The following is a 23,691-nucleotide window of genomic DNA, read 5'->3' as shown; positions in this document are numbered from 1 at the left end:
CATTACTACTTTCCCCAGCTCCATATTCCATTCCTCCTCGCAGTTCCCTAATTCACAGACAACATAGCGGACTCCTGGATTTTTTTTCCTCCTCTCCACTCTCTTGCTCACCCTGTCACTTAGCTTACCTAGCCTCACCTTTACTCCTTCTCATCAGAAGAGGGGACATTCTTCTTTGCCTTGACCCATCCTTCCACCCATTTGCCTGACTCCATCTCTTCCTCCTCCTTTTTTTTTTTGACTTATTTTTTTGGGGGGTATAATTGTTTTACAATGTTGTGTTACTTTCTACTGTACAGCGAAGTGGAGTTCCATGTGCTATACAGCAGGTTCTCATTAGTTATCTGTTTTATACATATTAGTATATATATGTCAATCCCAATCTCCCAATTCATCCCACCACCCCCCTTCTCCCCCTTGGTGTCCACACGTTTGTTCTCTACTTCTGTTCTCTATTTCTGCCTTGCAAACTGGTTCATATGTACCATTTTTCTAGATTCCACATATATGCATTAACATACAATATTTGTTTTTCTCTTTCTTACTTCACCCTGTATGGCAGTCTCTGAGTCCATCCACATCTTTACAAATGACCCAATTCCGTTCCTTTTTATGGCTGAGTAATATTCCATTGTATATAATATGTACTACAACTTCTTTATCCATTTGTGGCTGGACAGGTTGCTTCCATAACCTAGCTATTGTAAATAGTGCTGCAATGAACATTGGGGTGCAGGTGTCTTTTTGAATTATGGTTTTCTCTGGGTATATGTCCAGTAGTGGGATTGCTGGGTCATATGGTAATTCTATTTTTTGTTTTTTAAGGAACCTCCATACTGTCTCCATAGTGGCTGTATCAATTTACATTCCCACCAGCAGTGCAAGAGGGTTCCCTTTTCCACACCGTCTCCAGCATTTATTGTTTGTAGAATTTCTGATGATGCCCGTTCTAACTAGTGTGAGGTGATACCTCATTGTAGTTTTGATTTGCCTTTCTCTAATAGTTAGTGATGTTGAGTAGCTTTTCATGTGCCTCTTGGCCATCTGTATGTCTTCTTTGGAGAAATGTCTATTTAGGTCTTCTGCCCATTTTTTGATTGAGTTCTTTGTTTTTTTGATATTGAGCTGCATGATCTGTTTGTATATTTTAGAGATTAATCCTTTGTCCATTGATTCATTTGCAAATATTTTCTCCCATTCTGAGGGTTGTCTTTTTGTCTTGTTTATGGTTTCCTTTGCTGTGCAAAAGCTTTTAAGTTTCATTAGATCCCATTTGTTTATTTTTGTTTTTATTTCCCTTACTCTAGGAGGTGGGTCAAAAAAGATCTTGCTGTGATTTATTCAAAGAGTGTTCTTCCTATGTTTTCCTCTAAGAGTTTTATAGTGTCTGGTCTTACATTTAGGTCTCGAATCCATTTTGAGTTTATTTTTGTGTATGGTGTTAGGGAGTGTTCTAATTTCATTCTTTTACATGTAGTTGTCCAATTTTCCCAGCACCACTTATTGAAGAAACTGTCTTTTCTCCATTGTATGTCGTTGCCTCCTTTGTCATAGATTAGTTGACCATAGGTGCATGGGTTTATCTCTGGGCTCTCTGTCCTGTTCCATTGTTCTATATTTCTGTTTTTATGCCAGTGCCATATTGTCTTGATTACTGTAGCTTTGTAGTATAGTCTGAAGTCAGGGAGTCTGATTCCTCCAGCTCCATTTATTTTCTCAAGATTGCTCTGGCTATTCGGGGTCTTTTGTGTCTCCATACAAATTTTAAGATTTTTTTGTTCTAGTTCTGTGAAAAATGCCATTGGTAATTTGATAGGTATTGCATTAAATCTGTAGATTGCTTTGGGTAGTATAGTCATTTTCACAAGCTTCCTTCTTCTTCTGGGACCTTTCTTCATCAGCCTCTCTCTCTCTCCCTCTCACTCTCTCACATGCCTTTAAGCATTTCCCTCTGGCCTACAGACATAGCCAAGCCATCATTCTGGGTGGTGTCCCTTGACCCTGATCACCCCTGAAGTAATTACCATTCACTCTTCTTCAAATATCAACTAAAAGAAACCTGTATCTACTAGCCCCTTCTTCACACCCCTGTTGCTAGTTTTTCCTGTTGGTAAGGTCACCATGAGGTTCATCTTGCCCTCAATCCTTTTTAGTCTCATTCCTTCTTGAATCTTTTACTCTCTGTGGCAGGACTATGCCCCATGTCAGAGATGCCCTCTGCAGCAATGCTTGCTTCTGATGTTTTGCTCACTCCCTCACACCTTCCTAAGCAGTATCTGTCAATGGTTCCTCCTCCTCCATCTTTCACTTGAATGCTCTTCTTGGGAATTCTCTTTATCCTTGGTCTTTGTTTTCTCTCTGGCTGACTTCAGACTCTCCCATAACTGACACGTCTGGTTACAAATGACTTCTGAACCTTCCCTCTGTTTCATGTTTTCCCTGAACACCACATCTGTAATATTAACTCTGTCCTCACCCTCAATTTCCATGTTACATGCACTGGGAAGACTTCTTTGACAGTCCCCTTCTGTCCCCTATGGTAATTAGGGGCTTCCTCTGTGCCCCCGCATACCTGGGACTATTTGCTCCCTGGAGGTCAAGAACTGTATCTCTCCTTTATTACCTTTATATTAGCTCTCAAAAATATTTGCTAAAAAAAAATGCTTTACATGTTCCATCAAATTCAGTGTCAAATTTTGAACTCATTACTCCTCAAATCTGGACTTCGCTGTGTTCCCCACTTAAATGAATGACATTGGCATCTATCCCAGAGGACCAACTGACAAATCTAGGGTCCTTCTCTTCTTTCTCCTTTTTTTTTTTTTCTGGCCATGCCACATGGCACGGCTTGTGGGATCTTAGTTCCCCAACCAGGGATTGAACTCTGGCCCTCGGCAGTGAAAGCATGGAGTCCAGGGAATTCCCATCTACTCTCTCCTTCATACCTTATATCTAGTTGGTCATTAGGTCTGTAGACATTCCTTCCAAAATTTACCCCCATCCCCTTTCTCTGCAACAACATTGTCACAGACTTAGTTGAGGCCCCATCATTTCCATAGATTCCTACTTCATTTTCCTGTCTCCACTCTCATCCCCTTCAAATCTAGCTTCCACACCCCTGCTATGGTTATTAATACCCTAATCTTACGTGCTAAAACCTTCAGTGGCTTCCCATTGCCTTCAGCATAAAATCAGGCTACCTTAAAATGTTCTGGGTGATTTTTTATGTGCTGGGAGCAGCTAAGCACTTTCACATTTGCTGTCTCAAATTCTTTTCAGAAGAACTCTTCAAAGTAGGTTTAATTATCCTAATTTTATAGATGAGACAACGAAGACCTAAAGCATAGAATTAATTTACCCACACAGCTAGTAAGCAGCGGAGCTCTGATTTGAACCAACCCCTATTCTGCACTTTACACCAGTCTGCCCTCCACTCCTAATTGAGGTGAACAAACCCCCTCATAATATCACCCTGAATCTCTGTCTCCCTTCATTTCCTGCCGTTCCTGTCTCTATGCACCCTGGGTCCACAAACACCAAACTTTTTCCAGTTCCTCCATTACTCCAGGCTTCTCTGTGGTTACTTTGCTGTTTTTATTGCCATTTTCTCTTCCTCCAACTTGTTGAACTTCTGCAGATCCTTCAAGACCCTTGCCAAATGGCCCTTCTTTGCCATTAACACCGGGTATAGCAGAACTTGTTATAATTACGGTTGCCAGGTTATGTGGATTTTTATGCTTTTCGACTACCTGAAGATTTGACTTACTAACCTTTTTTCTTATGTGTTACAGTTATTTTGTTCACATTGCTCTCCTAGCATACTGTAGGTGCTCCAGGGAAGGGATCTGTTTAACTTCATTTCCTTACCTCCACAGCCGAACAAAATGTCTGGCATCTGAAAGGTGTTCCATACATGTTTATTAAATTAATGAATATATGAATTAATTGAATTGAATGGATGTCAAAACCAAGGGTTGAATTTTGTCAGTGTATATACTACATGCAAATTGCAAATGATCATTTAGAATACTGAGGCGGGACTTCCCTGGTGGCGCAGTGGTTGAGAATCCACCTGCCAATGCAGAGGACACAGGTTCGAGCCCTGGTCCAGGAAGATCCCACATGCCACGGAGCAACTAAGCCCATGTGCCACAACTACTGAGCCTGTGCTCTAGAGCCCATGAGCCACAACTACTGAGCCTGCGTGCTGCAACTACTGAAGCCCATGCACCCTGTTCTCTGCAACAAGAGAAGCCACCACAGTGAGAAGCCCACGCACTGCAACGAAGAGTAGGCCCCGCTCACCGCAACTAGAGAAAGCACGCGCGCAGCAGTGAAGACCCAACGCAGCCAAAAATAAATAAAGTAAAATAAATTTATAAAAAATAAAATACTGAAGCAAGTCAAGTTGGTACAAAGGCCCTGCAGTATATGCTTTGATGGCTATTTTCAATTGTTATGAATATGGCTTGATATGCGTATAAATATAGCACCAAAACCTAAAATAAGAGAAATTGTTCATATAATAAGTAAAGCAAAATTGCTCTTTTTGATAGAGTAGGACTTGCTTTATTAGACATTGAGTCACATTTTTGGGGGGTAGGGTGAGAAAGGTTGTAAATAAATTGGCATTTTTATGTATGTTTTGCTTGCTTATATAATAAAAATAATTATATAGTAGTATATCATTATTACATGGTAATCTATGGACATTTGATTTTTGCTTTGATCATATTGGGATCCATTTTTCTCACATTTAGAATCAAAATGTTTCACTAGATTTCACTGAGGAGGACTCTTGAGTGTTTTCTTACCTCTAATCAAAATGTAATATTCCTCTCTTTCAGCTAATCAATGGCAGAGACAAATTACTATGTGAGCTTGATTTTGAAAAATCATTAGTGCAAGAAATGGTAAGGGGATTTACATTATTTCTTAATAAATTTGAATCCAGGAACTTAATCATGAAAGTTTTATAAACTTTATTTGTAACTCTTCATTTCACCTTTATCCATAATCTAAATGTATGCGTAATTATAAAGATTTTTAAATGATTGTTTTGGAGAAAACAATTTGAGTAGTTCTTTAATAAATATACTTACTATGTAGAAGAGTCTTATACAAGAAAGAGTATTACAATTTAAAGCAGTGTACAAAATTTTTGTATTTTATTATAGGGATTAAAAAAAACAAATATGAGAGCCCAGTATTTTGAAGGATTTACTATTTTTAGTTACAAATTGCCATAAGTGACAACAAAAAAGAGCCCAGCCAGATATTTTGGCATTCTGTGTTAGTCTCATAAGAAAACACTGCCTTTTTATGTTCTTTTAAGCGAACTTTCCAGACGGCTGGTCTTTTATTTTATCAGTTGACTACCCGCCCGCCCCCCCCCCAGGCTCCCCGACTTCACCCCCCGTCCAGCTCATGGTGTCGTACTTTGGCTTTCAACTGATCACCACTACTATGTCTTTGTTACAGTAAACTGTGTTTATTATAATCAAAAATAAAACACAGCTTGACTTGCGTTCTAAATGTGCTTGAAAAGAATATGATACTGTTTAGAAGAGAAAAGGTTGTTCATAGGAAATCAACACCACTTCAGATATTGAAACATTCCCTTTTTTACAGCTTGTCACACTTTGTGCCAAGTCATGACTGTTTCCCTAACTGTTTTGTTACTCTCAGCACCATGTGTTTTGGGTGCCTTGTCATAGAAATTAATGCAAAACAATGCTCTGGGACTACAATAAAGCCTTCTATGAAACCAACTTGGGAATGCAGGCCAGGAAAAAAATTATGGTTAGCTATCCACAGAAACCATGTGTTAACAAATGTGTTATTTTGAACTCTTTACTTTTAAACCCCTGGCGTATAAAAGTCATCTCCATGAACTGAGTATACGTGGTCGATTTCTGCCCCACCCCCTTCCTCTTCTGTCATTCCCCCCAGTCCAGGAGTTGCTTCTGAAAACAAACAACTAAATGTGCACATTGTCATTAAAATACAAAGTGTTTTTATAGAGTGGGAAGCAGATGTTAAACTGTCAGTTTGTTAGCAGTATCAGAGAAGAAATTAAACTACTCCATCAGTGAGTTCGTGCCAATGCTAGGAACGGACTACACAGTTTGTGAATTACTTTGCCGCTCTATTTGAACTGTAAGCGGTTAACTGGTGCTATTATATTGCCCATGGGGAACCAATCATGTTTTATTTTGCTGTTTAGAAGTTGAGCGCCACGCTTGTTGCCAAGCAGCAAGATCTTGCGTCGCAAACCTCGCGACAGCACAAGAGCCTTCAGCGTGTTCAGAGCTGGTCTGGAGGCTCATATTTTCAGTAGAAGGAGTGTACTTAAGGTTCTGCTTAGGACTGGGCTTCCATGGCATAACTTTGGGCCCAACAAGATCACTATTTGGCACCCCCTTCCCCCCACCAAGGGATTCTGTTATTCACTTGGAAGGGAGGCTGGCTTTGTGGCTATTAGGGCTTTCTTTGTTGCTACAGTGCTTTTTTCCAGAAATGGAGATTTGTGATTGTGGCCAGATGGAGGAGTGGAAGAAGGTGGGGTTGACCAGAGTCACTTTGTAAAAATTAAAAGACGTGCTCCCTGAAGGGTTTTTGTTCCATGCGTGTCTATTACTGTTTTCAATACAGTTTATTTTCTGGCCTATTAAGAGCCTAGTTTAAAAAGTCAAAGAGGTTGTAGTAAAAAGGCAGGATCAGTAAGTATAGGTAAGCAAGAAAGTATGGAACGATGTACCCTTAGTTAGTTTTAGGAGAAGCATATGAAATAATTTTGAATCTTTCTGTGATTCCTATGCTTGGTGGCTTTCATTTATCCTTTTTTTTTTTTTTTTTTTTTTTGGTCAAATTGAGATATAATTGCCATATAACATCGTATTAGTTTCAGGTATACAGCATAATGATTGATTTGATACATGCATATATTGCAAAATCATCACCACAATATGTCTAGTTACTTAATACCCATCATCACGTGAAGTTACACAGTTTTTTTCTTTTTCCTTTTGGCTGTGCAACCCAGCTTGCGGCAGTGAAAGCGTGGATTCCTAACCATTGGACCTCCAGGGAATGCCCGTCATAATTTTTTTCGTATCATGGGAACTTTTAAGATTTAGTCTCTTAGCAGCTTTCAAATATACAATACAGTGTTGTTAACTATAGTCACTGTGCTGTACATTACGTCCCCAGGACTTACTTATCTTATAACTGGAAGTTTGTACCTTTTGACCACCTTCACCCATTTTGGTCCCACCTCTACCCCCTGCCTCAGGCAACCACCAACCTGTTTTCTGTATCCATGAGTTTTTTGTTATTATTGTTGTTGTTTTTTAAGATTCCACATATATGAGATCACACAGTATTTGTCTTTGTCTATCTGACTTATTTCACTTAGCATAATGCCCTCCAGGTCCATCCATGTTGTCTCAAATGGCAAGATTGCCTTCTTTTTTATGGCTGAATCATATTCCATTGTATAAATATACCACATCTTTATCCATTCATCCATTGATGGACTTTCAGGTTGCTTTCATGTCTTGGCTATTGTAAATAACGCTTCAACGAACATGGGATGCATATATCTTTTCAAGATAGTGTTTTGATTCCTTTGGATAAATACCCAAAAGTGGAATCATATGGTAGTTCCATTTTTAATTTTTTGAGAAACCTGTGTATTGTTTTACATACCGGCTGCACCAATTTACATTCCCACCAACAAGTGCACAAGGGTTCCTTTTTCTCCACATCCTTGACAACACTTGTTACCTCTTGTCTTTTCAGTGACAACCCATTCTAACAAGTGGGAGGTGATCTCTCATTGTGGTTTTGATTTGTATTTTCCCGGGGATTAATGATGTTGAGCACCTTTTCATGTACCTGTTGGCCATTTGAACATCTTCTTTGGAAAAATGTCTACTCAGATCATCTGCCCATTTTTTAATTGGATTATTTGGGGTTTTGCTGTTGAGTTTTATGAGATCATTATGTATTTTGGATATTAACCCCTTATCACATATATGATTTCCATATATTTTCTCCCATTCTGTAGGTTGCCTTTTCATTTTGTTGATTATTTCTTTTGCTGTGCAGAAGTTTTTTAGTTTGATGCAGTCCCAAATTGTTTATTTTTTATTTTGTTACTTGTGCTTTAGGTGTCATATCCAAAAAAAAAATCATTGTCAAGACCCATGTCAAGAAGCTTTTTCCCTATGTTTTCGTCTAGTTTTATGGTTTCCTGTCTTACATTTAAGTCCCTCATCCATTCTGGGTTAATTTTATGAGTGGTGTAAGATAGGGGTCTAGTTTCATTCTTTTATATGTGACTGTTCAATTTTCCCATCACCATTTATTGAAGAGACTGTCTTTTCTCCATTGAGTATTCTTGGCTGCCATGTCAAATATTAGTTGACCATATTCTTGATTCTGTTCCATTGGTCTATGTCTCTGTTTTTAATGCTAGTACCATACTGTTTTGACTCTATAGGTTTATAATACAGTTTGAAATCAGGAAGTATGATTCCTCCAGCTTTATTCTTCTTTCTCAGGATTGCTTTGGTTTTGGGGGACTTTGTGGCTCCATATAATTTTTAGGATTGTTTTTCTACCTCTGTAAAAAGTGCTGCTGGAATCTTGATAGGGATTATATTGACTCTATAGATGGCTTTGAGTAGTATGGACATTTTAACAATATTAATTCTCCCAATCCATGAACATGAAGTTTCTTTCCATTTATTTGTATGTTCTTTGATTTATTTCATCAGTGTCTTGTAGTTTTCAGTGTAGAGATTTTTCACCCTCCTGGTTACATTTATCCCTAAATATTTTATTGCTTTTAGTTATATTGTAAATGGGATCGTTTTCTTTTTACTCTCACAGATAATTCGTTGTTAGTGTATAGAAATGCTACTGATTTTTATATGTAGATTTTGTAACCTGAACTTTCATTGATCGTGAAGCTAACAAAAAAGAGGGTCCTTATCAGAAAACTACCATAATTGAACTCTTACCCTTAACTAATTTTCTATCTACTTCATCCCAGTGCACCTTATTTCTAGGAACAATCCAGACTTGAATTTCTAGGAACAATCCAGACTTGAGATAGAAAGGAGTTACAAAGGTTGTTCTAGCCCCTCATTCTGAGGGCACAGCACTGAGTGATCTTTGCAGTGGGCTTTGATTCCGTTACTGGTTTCCTTGTTGCCTGAGTTCCCTCTGAACCATGCCTCAAGTCTGTCCAGTTCTATTACCTGTAACATGCCAGCATTTGGCCATTCAGCTAGAAAACTGATATTTTGGTAACCCAGACATTTACTCTAATAAAATACATGTCTGAATTTCTGTGCCTAGGAACCATCACACATTTCCAGTGGGAATAGATAAATCCATGACCCAAGGGGAGGGTCTTTAGTGGTTATCTTATGTCCCACCCTGGTATGTTGGCTGTGGGGTCAGATAACTTGTCTCTTTAGTTCCTGGGTCTTCCAATCAAGATAGACTTATTCAAGGAGGCTCAACTGCACCTAAACCTGATTTAAGTAATCAGATCCTGACTTCAAGCAGATGCCGTTATAGAATGAGATTTTTTGAGGCCTTGGATGAGGATGAATGTATTTTGCATGTGGGAAAAATGTAAAACGTTGGAGCCAGGGGGCAGATAGATGTAGAAAAAGCATTTGAGAAAGTCCAATATACATTTACGATAAAAGCTCTCAGCAAACTGGGAATAGAAGGAAACCTTCTAAAGCTTATAATGGGCACCTACAAAACATAACCATTAGTACATTTGATAGTGAAAGCCTAAATGTTTTAAGTCTAGGATCAGAAAATGCGACAAGACTCTCTGTTCTTATCACTTCCACTAGACATTGTTTTTTAGGTCCTAGCCAGTATAATATGCAAGAAAAAGAAATAAATGGCATCCAGATTAGAAAGGAAAAAGTAGAACTGTTTTTATTCCCAGATAACCATGATCATTTATATAGGAAATTCTAAGGAATCTACAAAAAAACTACTAGAATTAATAAGTGAATTTAGCAAGGTTACAAAGATCAAAATAATGCATTTCTATGTACTAACAATGAACAATCAAAAATTGAAATTTTAAAAAACTCCACTTGCGATAACATAAAAATATGAAATGGTTATGGATAAATTTGACAGAAAATGTACAAAACCATACAAAACACTGCTGAGAGAAACCGAAGACTTAACTAGATGGAGAAACATACTGTGTTCGTGACTCAGAAGATGCATGTTATTAATCTGTCAGTTATCTCTAAATTGATTTATAGATACAACACAATCCCAATCAAAATCCCAGCAGGTATTTTTTTTTTTAATCAACAAGCTCCTCTACAATGTATATGGAAATTCATGGACCTTGAATAGTTAAAACAATTTTGAAAAAGAACAAGCTGGAGAAAGCACTCACGCAACCTGAACTCAGCACTTACTTTAAAGGCACAGTAGTCAAGATAAAGTGATATTGGCATATGGATAAACACATAGATTGATGGAATAGAATAGAAAGCCAAGAAGTAGACCCTTTGGGTCATATATGATGAACTGATTTCTGACAAAGGTGCCAAGGCAATTCAAGTAGGAAAGGATGATCCTTTCAACAAGTGATGCTGGAATAAATGGATAGCTATAGGCAAAGAATGATCCTCAACCCTTGCCTCATACCTCATATAAAAATTTACTTGAGATGAATCATAAATCTAAATGTAATAGCTAAACCCACAAATTAATAGAATAAGGCACAAGAAAGGATCTTAGTGACATCAGGTTTGGCAGAGATTTCTTTAAATAGTGTAAACTGCATTTCATCAAAATTAAAAACCTTTGCTCTTCAGAATGTTAAAAGAAAACTGAAAAGGCAAGCTACAGAGTTGGAAAAAAATATTTGCAAAACATACCTAACAAAAGATTTGCATCTAGAATACATAAAATAGTCTTACAATTCAGTAACACTGTCAACAGCCCAATTTTTTAAATGGGCAAACAATCTGAACAGACACTTCACTAAAGAAGACGTATGGGTGGCGAACTATGACATGAACAGATGCTCAGCATCATTACTCTTTAGGGAAATACAAATTAAAATCTCAGTGAGATATTGTCACTCACTATATACTCACTACACTGACTAAAATGTCAAAATCTGACCGCATCAAGTGTTGTCAAAAGTGAGGAACACCTAGAACTCTCATTTACTGCTGGTGAGAATGTAAAATATCCAACCACTTTAGAAAATATTTAAATACTTTAAAAAATTTATCTATACTTATCATGTGATCTGGCTATTCCACTCCTAAGTATTTATCTGAGGTAAGTAAAAATGTATATTCACACAAAGACTTGTATGTAAATGTTCGTAGGAGAAATAACCCTGATGTCTATTAATAGGTGAATGGGTAAATAAGTTGTACCTTATCTACCCAGTGGAATACTACTCAGAGATAAAAAGAAATGGATCGTTCTTATACACGGCACCAAGGATGAATCTCAGAAATATTATGTTGAATGAAAGAAGCCAGACAAAATAAAGAATACCTTTGTACGGTTCAGCTTACTTTAAATTCTCGTAAATGCAAACTAATGTATAGTGACAGAAAGCAGATCACTGGTTGCCTGGTGATGAGGCAGGATTGACTTACAAAGAGGCATAAGGAAACTTTTGGGAGTGGTGGGTATGTTCGTTATCTTGACTGTAGTGATGATTTCACACGTCATAGAGTTGACAAAATATAAATATGCCCTAAAATCAATTTTTAATTAAAAATTGATTTAAAAATTAATTAAAATTGATTAAAAATTTAATTAAAAATATAAATATCCCCAAAATATAAATATGCCCTAAAATCAATTTAATAAAAGACATACTATCCACTAGAAACATAGGCAAAGAGTTGAAAAGTGGGAATTCAGATGAGGAACCTACAAAAATATATCCAATCTCCTCAACAATAAGTGAAACAGAGTAAAACCATAAAGAAACAGTATTGCTCACACCAGATTGATTGTTTAAAAACAAAACTAAAAGGCTTACAGTACTAAGTGTTGGCAAAGTTGTGAAGCAATGGGAACTTTCATAACTCTCAAAAGGTAGTAGAACTAATTTTGACAATTGTTTGGCAAATCTTCTACTATTGTTTAAGATGAGGATACCTTAGAATGACTCACAAAAGAGAGACATTTTCAAGAATGTTCAGGGCAGCATTGTTGGTAATAGCCCCAAATTGGAAACAATTCAAATGTCCATCTAACCTAGAGTAAATTAAATTAGTTGTGGAATAACTTAGAGTGACAGGTAACAATATGGATGAATCTCACAAACAATATTAGGCTCAAGCTGCAACATTCAAAAGAATGCATCAAGTTTTAAAAGGATTTGGGCAAAAGCTATTAATGTAATTCCCCACACAATCAGATTACAGGAGAAAAATTATATGATATTCTGAGTTGATGCAAATTCTTTGAGAAAAAATAACATCCAATCTTATGCACACACAGGTGTGCACATACACACCGCTGTCCCATGAGAAGTAGGAAGTTCTTTACCTTGCTAAAGAGTAAAACCTACAGCAAACAGACTTCTTGGTGAAACACAGGAAGCATTCTCTTTAAAATCAGTACAAGGTAAGGTTGCCTAATACCATTTTTTTAATTATTTTGGAAATTCTGGCCAGTGTAGTAGAATAAGAAAAAAAGACAGCAAGAGGTGTGAGGAGTAGAGTGGAAAACAACAAGACTGTTATTATTCAGAGAGGATGCAATTGTCCACTTAGCCAACCTCGCAAAACACTTAAAGACAAATTATTTAAATTAACAAGATCGCTGGATAGGAGATCAGCATTCTAAAATCAATTGGATTTCTCAATCAAAAATTAGGAGAAATTATAAGTTATAAAAATTTATAATTAAATAGCAGAGTTTATAAAGGGCTCATAAATAAATCTCATAAAAATTTGTAAAAATCTCCATGGAAAATAATTATAAAACCTATTGGGACTTCCCTGGCGGTCCAGTGGTTAAGACTTAGCCTTCCAATGCAAGGGGTGCGGGTTTGATCCCTGGCTGGGGAGCTAAGATCCCACATGCTTCGCGGCCAAAAAGCCAAAACATAAAACAGAAGCAATATTACCAAATTCAATAAAGACTTAAAAAAAATTATTGACTGGGATTAATAAAGACTTTAAAAAAAACTTAAGGGGATTACAAAAACTAAATAAATGGAGAGCCATAACTTAGTCGCCATAGGCAAACTAGATTATCTTAGAGATAATAGTTCTCACCAAACTGATCTCTATATTCAATAAAATTCCAACCAAAATTACTACAAGGTTTTTCATGGAATTGACAAGCTTATTTTAAAATTAATATGGAAGAACAAGGGTCAAGAATAACTAGGAAACAAAGTGAAATAATGACATGATGGAGTAGGGAGCGATTTCTTCTGTAAGCTATTAATATAAATTTAAGGTAATTAGGACATCATGGTACTGGGCCAGGGGTAGACCATTGGGAGAAAATAGAGAACCCAGAGCAGAACCAGACATACGTAAATAATATATATCAGTATCACAGATCAATGTAAATAGGGTGGAATTTTCACTAAAGATGCTTAACAATTGATTCAACAATTGCATAAAATGAAACTGGCTCCCTACCTCACACGATACATATCCATTTTGTATGGATTAAGTATTCAAATATAAAGGGAAAACAGTCTTTTAAAATTCTAGGGAACAAATCATATGAACTCCAAGTAGAAATTATTGCCTAAACAAGACACAAAATAAAGCATAAAAGGAAAGTTAAAAATTTCAACCCCACAAAAATTAAGGGCCCCTTTTCATCAGAAGACCCCCTCAAAGAAAGTTTAAAATCTAGCCACCAATTTGGCAAAGATATTCGCACCATTTATGTATTCGCAAAGCTGTTTTCAGGAATACGTGAATAACTCCTTCAAATCAATGAGAAAAAAACCACCCAATAGAAAAATGGGCAAAAGTTTTTAACAGGCCCTTCACAAAAGAGGAAACTCAATGGCCAATGAACATTGATTGAAAGTGTGCTTGATTTCATTAATATAAAAGTACCAAGTGTTGGTGAGAATGTGGAGTAGAGAATTCTCATAAACTGCTGGGGACTATGTATATTGTTACAAAAACTTTGGAAAACAAATTTGGGTTATCTTCTGAAGCTGATCATTCTCTTAACATATGCCCCAAAGTTCCGCTCCTAGGCATATAATGTCACACAGAAGATCCCTAGCACATGTGCCTAGGGGAACAGGTACAGGAATATTCAAAGCCATATTATGTATAAAAAAAATTAGAATTTCCCAAATGTTCATTGACAGCGAATGGATTAATAAATTATGCTCTACTCATACACAGCCAATATGAATGAACCACTTCCAGTATCAACATGGGTTAATTTCAGAAACTGTGGAACAAACAAGTTGATGAAGAACACATACATTATGATTTTTAAACAAGGTTTAAAAATAAGCAAAACTAAAATTGTATATTGTTTAAAGATACCAGTGGGGTAAAAAGATAAGCCTATAAAAGCGACAAAAAATTATCAAAAAAATAAAAGGGAATCCCGAGCACAAAATTCAGAATAGTGATTACCTGGTTGGGAGGGTGGTGGTCATGGGACACTTACAATTACACAGGGAGATTCAACACTGTAGCTATTGTTCTCTTCCTCAAGTCAGATGGTCATATTTTTATTATTTCTAACTAACATTTGCACTGCTTCCTTTTTTGGTATATATAAAATTTTTTTTTAATTGAAGCATTTAATTAATTTTTTTCCCAGCCTCATGGCTTGTGGGAATCTTAGTTCCCCCACCAGGGATTGAACCCACCCCCTGCCCCCAACAGTGGAAGCTCAGAGTCCTAACCACTAGATGCCCAGGGAATCCCCTAATTGGAGCATTTTAGAAACCCATTTTCTGCTAGAACCTAAATGCTTGATGGCAAGGTTTATGTATTATTTATTCTAAAAGTCTAGTGCAGTGCCTGGTACACAATAATGTTAATAAAATAAATACACATAAGCAAACAATTGCATGTTTTCCTATAATCTCTATTATAAAGTACTTTTTTTTCTGGGTGCAAATTTATTTTCTCTTCTAATTTACATTCAGTATTATAATTTATATTCCTATAATAGTTTGGGCAGTGAAATGGTTTAAAATGCCACTCTTCCATTGCTTAAGAAGTTTACCAAAAATTCTCTTTCTTAATCTTTGCAAATGATAACAAATGACATGGGTCTTTAATTTCACAGGTTAATAAACAGAAAGAGGACCTTGAAATGAGAAGAAAGTTTGATGCCATAGTCGCCAAGGTTTGCATTTAAGTTCTTTTTTTGTTTTTTCTTTTACTCTGTTCATTTCTTATTTGGGCATCTGGCTTGAAGAACCTATACACACCATCCCGAGGCTTTTCACTTTCCCACATCCAAGTTTGAAGGAGAAAACACTTAAAGGTGAGGCAAGACGTGTGCATGGGAGATGAGGGACTGGTGGGTGAGAGCAGTGAGGAGGGAGTGAGAGTGGAAGGTGTCACTGGCGTCCCAATCCCCAGGCTCAATGCCCTGGCCCTTCAGACTCCTGTCCCGTCGCTCCTGCCTGCGGCCCCCGACGCCCACCTCCACCTCCGTACAAATACGACACCCACCTCAAGCTACGACCTCACCCCACTCCACCAAGACCCCACCTTTCCAGGTGCTTCCAGAAAACACTGATCTCTTGGTATGTTTTTCTTAGCTCACGAGCATCAGTGGGAGGAATGGAAAATTGGGCCTCACCTGCAAATGAAATCAGGCAGGAGCGGAGGGCGCTGGGGGACCGGGGATGGTGGGACAGGGAGCAAGAGTAGATCCAGGCCCTTCGGGACTGCAATTCTAGCTCAGGAGAGGAGGACAAGGGAGGAAAAGAGAGGGAGGCGAATCGGAGGCATGTATAGTGAGAATAACAGAGCTGGCTCTTTTTCTGTGCCAGAGCCCCAGAGCCATCAAGGGGAAAGAAACCACCTTGTCCCTGTGGCCCTCACAGCCCGGGAGTGCACGCGCTCTGAGGCCACGTTCTTCCTTCACCGTTTCATTGCTTTCTAAGGCCAAAAGAGTCAAGAGTCCAAAGAAGGCTCCAAAGGAAGAGCAGCCTACGGTAAGACCCACTCACAGGACCACACCCCGGGACACCTTCACCTGCAAACAGCCTCAGACACCCGATTCCCCTTACTCCCTCTGCGTGCATCTGGGCAGGGGGCTCTGGCTTCTCTTCCCCTCACCGATGCGTCCTCATCAGGCCCCTTACCTTATCCAGGAGGATGCCGCCGTTGTCCTGAGCGTGGTGGTTTATTTGGCTTAGTCATCATGGCTTCGTGGATCTCTATTAAATTAGCAACACAGAGAAGCCACATTCCAAGCGCTTTTTAGCGTGTATAATCTCTAACTCATGACTGCCCAGTATCTATCAGAGGCTTCCTGGAGACTCCCTGCAAGATGTGCAGTTGGAAAGTCCATTTGCTCATGGACTATCCTTTTTTTTTAATTAATTAATTTATTTATTTATTTTTGGCCGTGTTGGGTCTTCATTGCTGCACACCGACTTTCTCTAGTTGTGGCGAGCAGGGGCTACTCTTCGTTGCGGTGTGCGGGCTTCTCTTGTGGAGCACAGGCTCTAGGTGCATGGGCTTCAGTAGTTGTGGTGCACGGGCTTCAGTAGTTGTGGCACACGGGCTTCAGTAGTTGTAGCACATGGGCTCTAGAGTGCAGGCTTAGTAGTTGTGGCGCACGGGCTTAGTTGCTCCGCGGCATGCAGAAGCATTGCAGAGTGGGGTTGGAGACAGGGACAGGGCAACCCCTTCCCTACAGCAAACCCAGGGCTCGAACCCATGTCCCGTGCATTGGTAGGCAGATTCTTAACCACTGCGCCACCAGGGAAGCCCTGCTCATGGACTGTTCTAAATCAACCATGGACTAGCTCATGCTGTCAGAGACATACATCCATGAATTATATGCTAGAAACCTCCTTACCCCCAGATAATCAGAGTTGCTTCTACCTGGCCTACGGCGGTGCCATTGGTCTATATTAAAGGGCATATCAAGAAGTAGGTCTGTGATGTTCATCTCAGTGTTGGCTTATTGTGTGGACTGTGCAGAGACACTGCTCACTGCGTTACCCAATACCTCCCTTTAAAATGATCCTGGGGCGAACTTTCTTCTGAGCTTAGTTATGGGAATAGTTGCATTTCTCCGAACAATCGATCTATCTTGTGGGCCCTGTAAATCGTGCAACCAGTCAAAGCTCCTTTTCCACGTTGGCGTTTAGAAAGCTTAGAGGCTGATGGGTGACACATATGGCCAAGGTACAGCACTTCCTGGAAAGAGTCTGTCCACTAGAATCTTTTGGTTTCCCAGACTCTTTTGTCTTGTTTCTACGTGTCCCCGTGTTCTCCCTCCTTCTCCCCCAGGGGGCAGAATCTACCTCTCCGACACTCAGGGCAGGAGAACAGAGCGGAATCATGCTCGCTGTGTCATCCTTGCTCCAGGCGGGGGCAGGAAAAGGTATAGCCCTCTCTCGCTCACTCACCAGGCAGATGGCTTACCACTCGAACCCACCACTTTCTCTCCTTTCGGGGGAGAAAGAGGGAAGTAGAGCAGCAGGTAGAGGGAGGCCGGGGTGTTAATACTGGTGGCAGTCACTCCACTTGGAAGGAAACCCCAGGACTTGAGAAAAAGCATTCTCCTCTAAGAGCGCGTCCACTTTGCAGAGTTAGGAAGTATCAACAACTGGAATTTCCTGAGGGGGAGCAGGACATTTGGGGAATGCGGCACATGACTGACCAATGACTGGGTTCTAGAAGTAAGATTTTTAGAATCCAGATCTGGGAAGTATTTGGCGGGGGTGAGTGGGGGGAGGAGGCCCACAACAAAGCAAGAAAACAAAAAGCAACCCCCTGCCCCCAGGGCTGAGCATGCAGGGCTGCCTGCTGACCTGGGGCGGGGGGCCCAGGCTTACTGGGCGAGGGGCTGTAGTCCAAGCCTGGGACTTAGGGAGTCTGTGGCCGAGGCAGTGTCCTGTTCCATAAACCTCTGTCAGCTACCTTGAGATCAGGGTGTGTGCCGGGGGTCTGTGGTCTGAGACTCTGAGCTGATGGCGGGAGCATTGCAGAGTGGGGTTGGAGACGGGGACAGGGCAACCCCTTCCCTACAGCAAACCCAGAGCCCTAACTAAATCCTAGAATTGCAGACTAGAAACTCCAAAGTCCCGAATTTACCCATCAAAATTGAGCTTCCAAAGTCCCAACGACAAGGGGCAGAAATACCACTGTTCTCCCCTACAGGAAAGACACCATGAAGGGGAGACAAAGGCAGACAGCGTCTCTGAGAAGGTGTCATTTCAGTAGGGTTTTCTCCTAGTGTCACAGTCTCTCCTTCTGACCGTAATGACTGTTATCTAGATGTTTCCGAAGCTTAAGAGTACATTTTGTCAGCTGGGAGACTCGGAAGTTAATGTGTAACTTTTACTTATTGTAAAACTTGGACTGGGGGAGGGGAGAGATGACATAAGCTGGAGTTTACATTTTCATAGGAATTGACTCGATTTTAAAGGGAAATATATTTTTCTAGCTCACCGTTATTACTCTCATATACACTTTTGTTAATAATGATCCTATTATAAAGAGTGTTCCCTTCCATCACCTCCCCATGTGGTGTATTCTTCATTGTAGATTAGCTCTCTCTATATGCACTCTGGTTATCATTTTCCTGTTTCTCTCCTTTAAATATTTTATTATATTGAGGTAGTTGGACTTCTTAAAAATTGTCTTTAAAGGGTTTTGTCATCTTGACCACGTGTAAATGACCAAACAGAGAGCTTGCTGCAGGAAGTTTTTACATCAGTCATTTACCTTATCTAATTAATCATACTTATTTTTTGAAATCTGTGTCATTCGGTGGGAACAGCACACGTGCTTCACCCAGCGGCGCACACAGTGATAAACTGAGTGTTCAACCAGTCTGAAAAGCACAATAGGAACATTGCTGTGTGATTTCTATTTATGAAATATTTCACAACATGAAATTTGTATTTGGACAGCGTTTTTGTGTAAAGTTTATTTTTTGATAGCTGTAAAACATTTCAAATACTGAGGTTTCACAAAGCAAGGTTAACTTACATTCCCAGGTTTCCCTCCCACAGCCCCCGCTCCAGGGTAATTAGTTAATTAAGGCTGCACCCAGTAAATGCTTCCCTGGAAGACTTCTGAGCTTCCATGGGGTCACCTGTCTGCGCTGATGGAACATATGGTGCGCGCTTAGATCTGCAGAAAGCATCAGGACCCTTCCATGTGGGAAATGGGACAGGGGACAAAGTCAGTCGTATTCCCATTCTTAAAGTTCATTCAATACAAAGCAATTTGGACATAAGGAAAAACTTTAATAAAAGCTCTAGAATGTTGTTCTTTAAACATTCAAGAATTGCAAGGTGAAGTACTTTTGCAATAGTTTTGCAAGTATGACCATAGTCACCCTGCAAGCTAGTAATTTTTTAAAAATTATTATTACTGTGGGATATGGAATTATTATGGGTGTAGAGTATTATAGGCAAGGTGGGTGAAAGGAAGATCTTTCCCATTCCTCTCCTATACATCCCTTTTATTTGATTGAGCTGCCCGTGAAGTTGAAAATACGCTCCATCAGAGAAGAAAATCATATAACCTGTTCATTGTTTCATTATTTCGTTATTTTTCCCCTGGGCTTGCCTTCCTAAAGCAGGTAGTTCATAGTTCTGTAGAGCTGTGTGAAAAAGCCAGCATTTTGCTCATTGTTGACCTGGCAGCCCAGGGTGGTGGAGTGGTACAGAGCTAGGACAGTCCCGGACACGTGTACGGTTGTATGGTCTTCAGGGACTGTCAAAGGATATTTACTGTATTTTGATAGATTATGTTGACACAAAAGAATTTTCCTTATCGTACTGGATCTTTGTTTTCTAATGGGAGTAGCTTTTTTTTTTTTTTTGGCTGTGCCGTGCGGCTTGCCGGGGTCACAGCGGCGAAAGCACTGAGTCCTAACCACTGGACCGCCAGGGAATTCCTGAATAGGAATAACTTTAAAATGTGGAGATAATTGAAATCATACACAACAATTACTTGTTTTTTATTTTAAAATCAAATTTGTCATTTGCCGCTAAAGTGAATGCATCTTTAGATTCTGTTGTCAGAGACCAAAATTGAAAAATCTGAGTAATACCATATTTAAACTTCAACTGAAAGGTGGCATTGACTTTCTGTATTATTCTACTCTAAGTAGTTTGATGATAAATAAGTACTTTCAGTATATTTGGGACTGAAAATATTTTGGTGAAAATAATATCCAGCGTTTGTTCCACAAATGAAAAATGGTTTTTGTTAAAAATCACTTGATTTTTAACAAAAAATCAAGTGATGGCGCAGTGGTTGGGAGTCCGCCCGCCAATGCAGGGGACACAGGTTCGTGCCTTGGTCTGGGAGGATCCCACATGCCACGGAGCAGCTGGGCCCATGAGCCATGGACGCTGAGCCTGCGCGTCCGGAGCCTGTGCTCCGCAGCAGGAGAGGCCACAGCAGTGAGAGGCCCGCATACTGCACAAAAAAACAACAACAACAAAAAAATCACTTGAAAGGTTTTATGCTTTGTCTTCTTCTTGTTTATTTTTGCTGGGGAAGAATAATAACATTTTACTTGTAGAGTTTGTGATATTTAAGTATAATTTCATTTAAGGGCTTAAGATTGTTGTGGAAATCAGGAAAAGAAGAGATTAGTATCAATTGCTATTCTTCCCTGGACACTCTGAGCCATAGGGCAGATGCTAGGTCCTGACCACATGTAATATCACCTTGGTGGTAACAGAGGAAATGTCATTCAGGAGCCCACAGGGCAGCCACCTGACCCCTCACTGCATGGTGTGCTTTATTCCATTTACCTGGGTTTCAGCTGTGGGTTTCTTTCCAGTTCTCCCTGGGAATTGGGGCCAGTCTTGAACACCAGGTCATTTGCCAGAGTCCTGATACTGCCGGGACTTGGGTCTCACCCCCTGAACATTTGACTTGCTGCCACCCATCCTAACTGCCATCATTGCATGTACTAGTTCTGCTGTGAATTCTATTACAAACACTGTCATAGAACAGCTTTAATACCGATGTTCACCACTGTCAACCTGAGGTAGCTACACCCCACTGGATGCTGGCATTGGACTATCAGCCACCCTCTTCGGGTCCAGCTCTTCCAGCTTGTCAGTTTCTCCAGCCCTGACCTCTTCAGGTTTCTCCTCAAACCCTAGGGATTAGTTTGTATAAATTACAACATATTTCAATTCCCCTTTCTTTAGGAATGTATTTTCGTGGAGGGTGGTACTTAGACTTTTCTTCATGTAATGCCTCAGTTGTAGTCACCATTCGTTCATCAAAAAACTAAACTAATTAAAGGAAAGCTATTTGTTTCCCCTTATTCACCTATTACATATTACTGCTAACTTGCATTTCTGATCAACTTTAGATAACCAAGGATAGCTCACTGAATTGATTTTATGCCAGCCAAATCCAAAGAGTTCTTATGTTTTGTTAGCCTATGCAGCCTTATTAGGGAATCAGGTATACTGATTTTTAGGCTTTTAAAAAATCTTGAATATAGCCTGAGGATCTCCTTCACTAATTTCTATGTGGGAAACATTCTTCTGTTGACTATATGAATATATATATATATATCTCCAGAATAGAATAAGGAGTTTCTTATAACCAGTGCCATGAAGTGTTACGGAGTCCAGTTAATCCAATGGCTGAAAGCATATGGTGAACCCATACTGTGTTTCATGCCACCAGAACCGATAGACATGAGCCTGAATGTCCTAGAGAGTAATTCTGGTGGTCCTTCTCTCTAGTTGAATATATGAAAGTGGATTCTGATTAAGATTCATAACATTTCTGTCTGGTTTACATTAAATAAGGCATAAGTGTATTTTAAAGGTAAATTTTATACTTAAATTAGAAAGATTTCAATAGTTTGGGATTCTTATACAACCACTGGAATAGCTAGGAGAACATCTATTAGGAAAGCAACAAAAAAAAGATTTCAGACTGAAGCACCCAAGCAGCTGGTTGATAAGAGATCAGTGAGAAGTCATTGCAATTTGTAGGAACCCCTGGAAATCTCCCACCAAATAGCTTAGTCTTCAGCAGTAAAGATAGTGTTTAAGAGTTCTCCAGAGATAATCTTGGGGGGACCTTGAAGATGGCGGAAGAGTAAGACGCGGAGATCGCCTTCCTCCCCACGGATACACCAGAAATACATCCACACGTGGAACAACTCCTACAGAACTCCTACTGAAGGCTGGCAGAAGACCTCAGACCTCCCAAAAGGCAAGAAACTCCCCACGTACCTGGGTAGGGCAAAAGAAAAAACAGAGACAAAAGAATAAGGACGGCACCTGCACCAGTGGGAGGGAGCTGTGAAGGAGGAAAAGTTTCCACACACTAGGAAGCCCCTCCGCGGGCGGAGACTGCGGGAGGCGGAGGGGGGAGTTTCGGGACCGCGGAGTAGTGCACAGCGACGGGTGCGGAGGGCAAAGCGGGGAGATTCCTGCACAGACGATCGGTGCCAACCAGCACTCACCAACCCGAGAGGCTTGTCTGCTCACCCGCCGGGGCGGGCGGGGCTGCGAGCTGAGGCTCGGGTTTTGGTTTTGGACGGAGCTCAGGGAGAGGACTGGGGTTGGCGGCTTGAACATAGCCTGAAGGGGTTAGTGCACCACGACTAGCCGGGAGGGAGTTCGGGGAAAAGCCTGCACCTGCCAAAGAGGCAAGAGACTTTTTCTTCCCTCTTTGTATCCTGGTGCGCGAGGAGAGGGGTTTAAGAGCGCTGCTTAAAGGATCTCCAGAGACGGGCGCGAGCCGCGGCTAAAAGTGCGAACCCCAGAGACGGGCGCGAGTCGCGGCTAAAAGCGCGAACCCCAGAGACGGGCGCGAGCCGCGGCTGAAAGCGCGAACCCAGAGATGGGCGCGAGCCGCGGCTAAAACCGCGGACCCCAGAGACGGGCGGGAGACACTAAGGCTGTTGCTGCCGCCACCAAGGGGCCTGTGTGCGAGCACAGGTCACTCTCCACACCCCTCTTCCGCGGAGCCTGTGCAGCCCGCCACTGCCAGGTTCCTGGGATCCAGGGACAACTTCTCCGGGAGTATGCACGGCGGGCCTCAGGCTGGTGCACTGTCACGCCGGCCTGTGCCGCAACGTCATGCCACCTCTGCCGCCGCAGGCCCGCCCCGCACCCAGTGCCCCTCCTTCCCCCATCCCCCAACCCCCGGCCTGAGTGAGCCGGAGGCCCTGAATCCGCGGCTCCTTTAACCCCGTCCTGTCTGAGCAAAAAAACAGACGCCCTCCAGCGACCTACACGCAGAGGCAGGGCCAAATCCAAAGCTGAGCTCCTGTGAGCTGTGAGAACAAAGAAGAGAAAGGGAAATCTCTCCCAGCAGCCACAGAAGCAGCGGATTAAAGCTCCACAATCAACTTGATATACTCTGCATCTGTGGAATACCTGAATAGACAAGGAATGATCCCAAATTGAAGAGGTGGAATTTAGGAGCGAGATCTATGATTTTTTTCCCTTTTCCT

At 40.6% G+C, this 23,691-nt stretch overlaps 1 protein-coding gene across 1 annotated transcript in view; it reads left to right on the top strand.

The window, feature by feature from the left end:
• The window catches only part of C2H10orf67 (chromosome 2 C10orf67 homolog), a 112,534-nt gene that overhangs the window by 64,703 nt on the left and 24,140 nt on the right, over nt 1-23,691 (top strand). Inside the window, exons 8-10 of the mRNA XM_065871796.1 lie at nt 4,848-4,913; nt 15,331-15,390; nt 16,046-16,210. Coding sequence (XP_065727868.1) covers nt 4,848-4,913; nt 15,331-15,390; nt 16,046-16,210 — 291 coding nt within the window. The remainder of the gene's footprint in view (nt 1-4,847; nt 4,914-15,330; nt 15,391-16,045; nt 16,211-23,691) is intronic.

This window comes from Phocoena phocoena, chromosome 2 (assembly GCF_963924675.1).
Source record: "Phocoena phocoena chromosome 2, mPhoPho1.1, whole genome shotgun sequence".
Lineage (NCBI taxonomy): Eukaryota > Metazoa > Chordata > Mammalia > Artiodactyla > Phocoenidae > Phocoena > Phocoena phocoena.
Note: the sequence above shows the minus strand (reverse complement) of the source record. Positions and strands in the feature narration are given on the sequence as shown.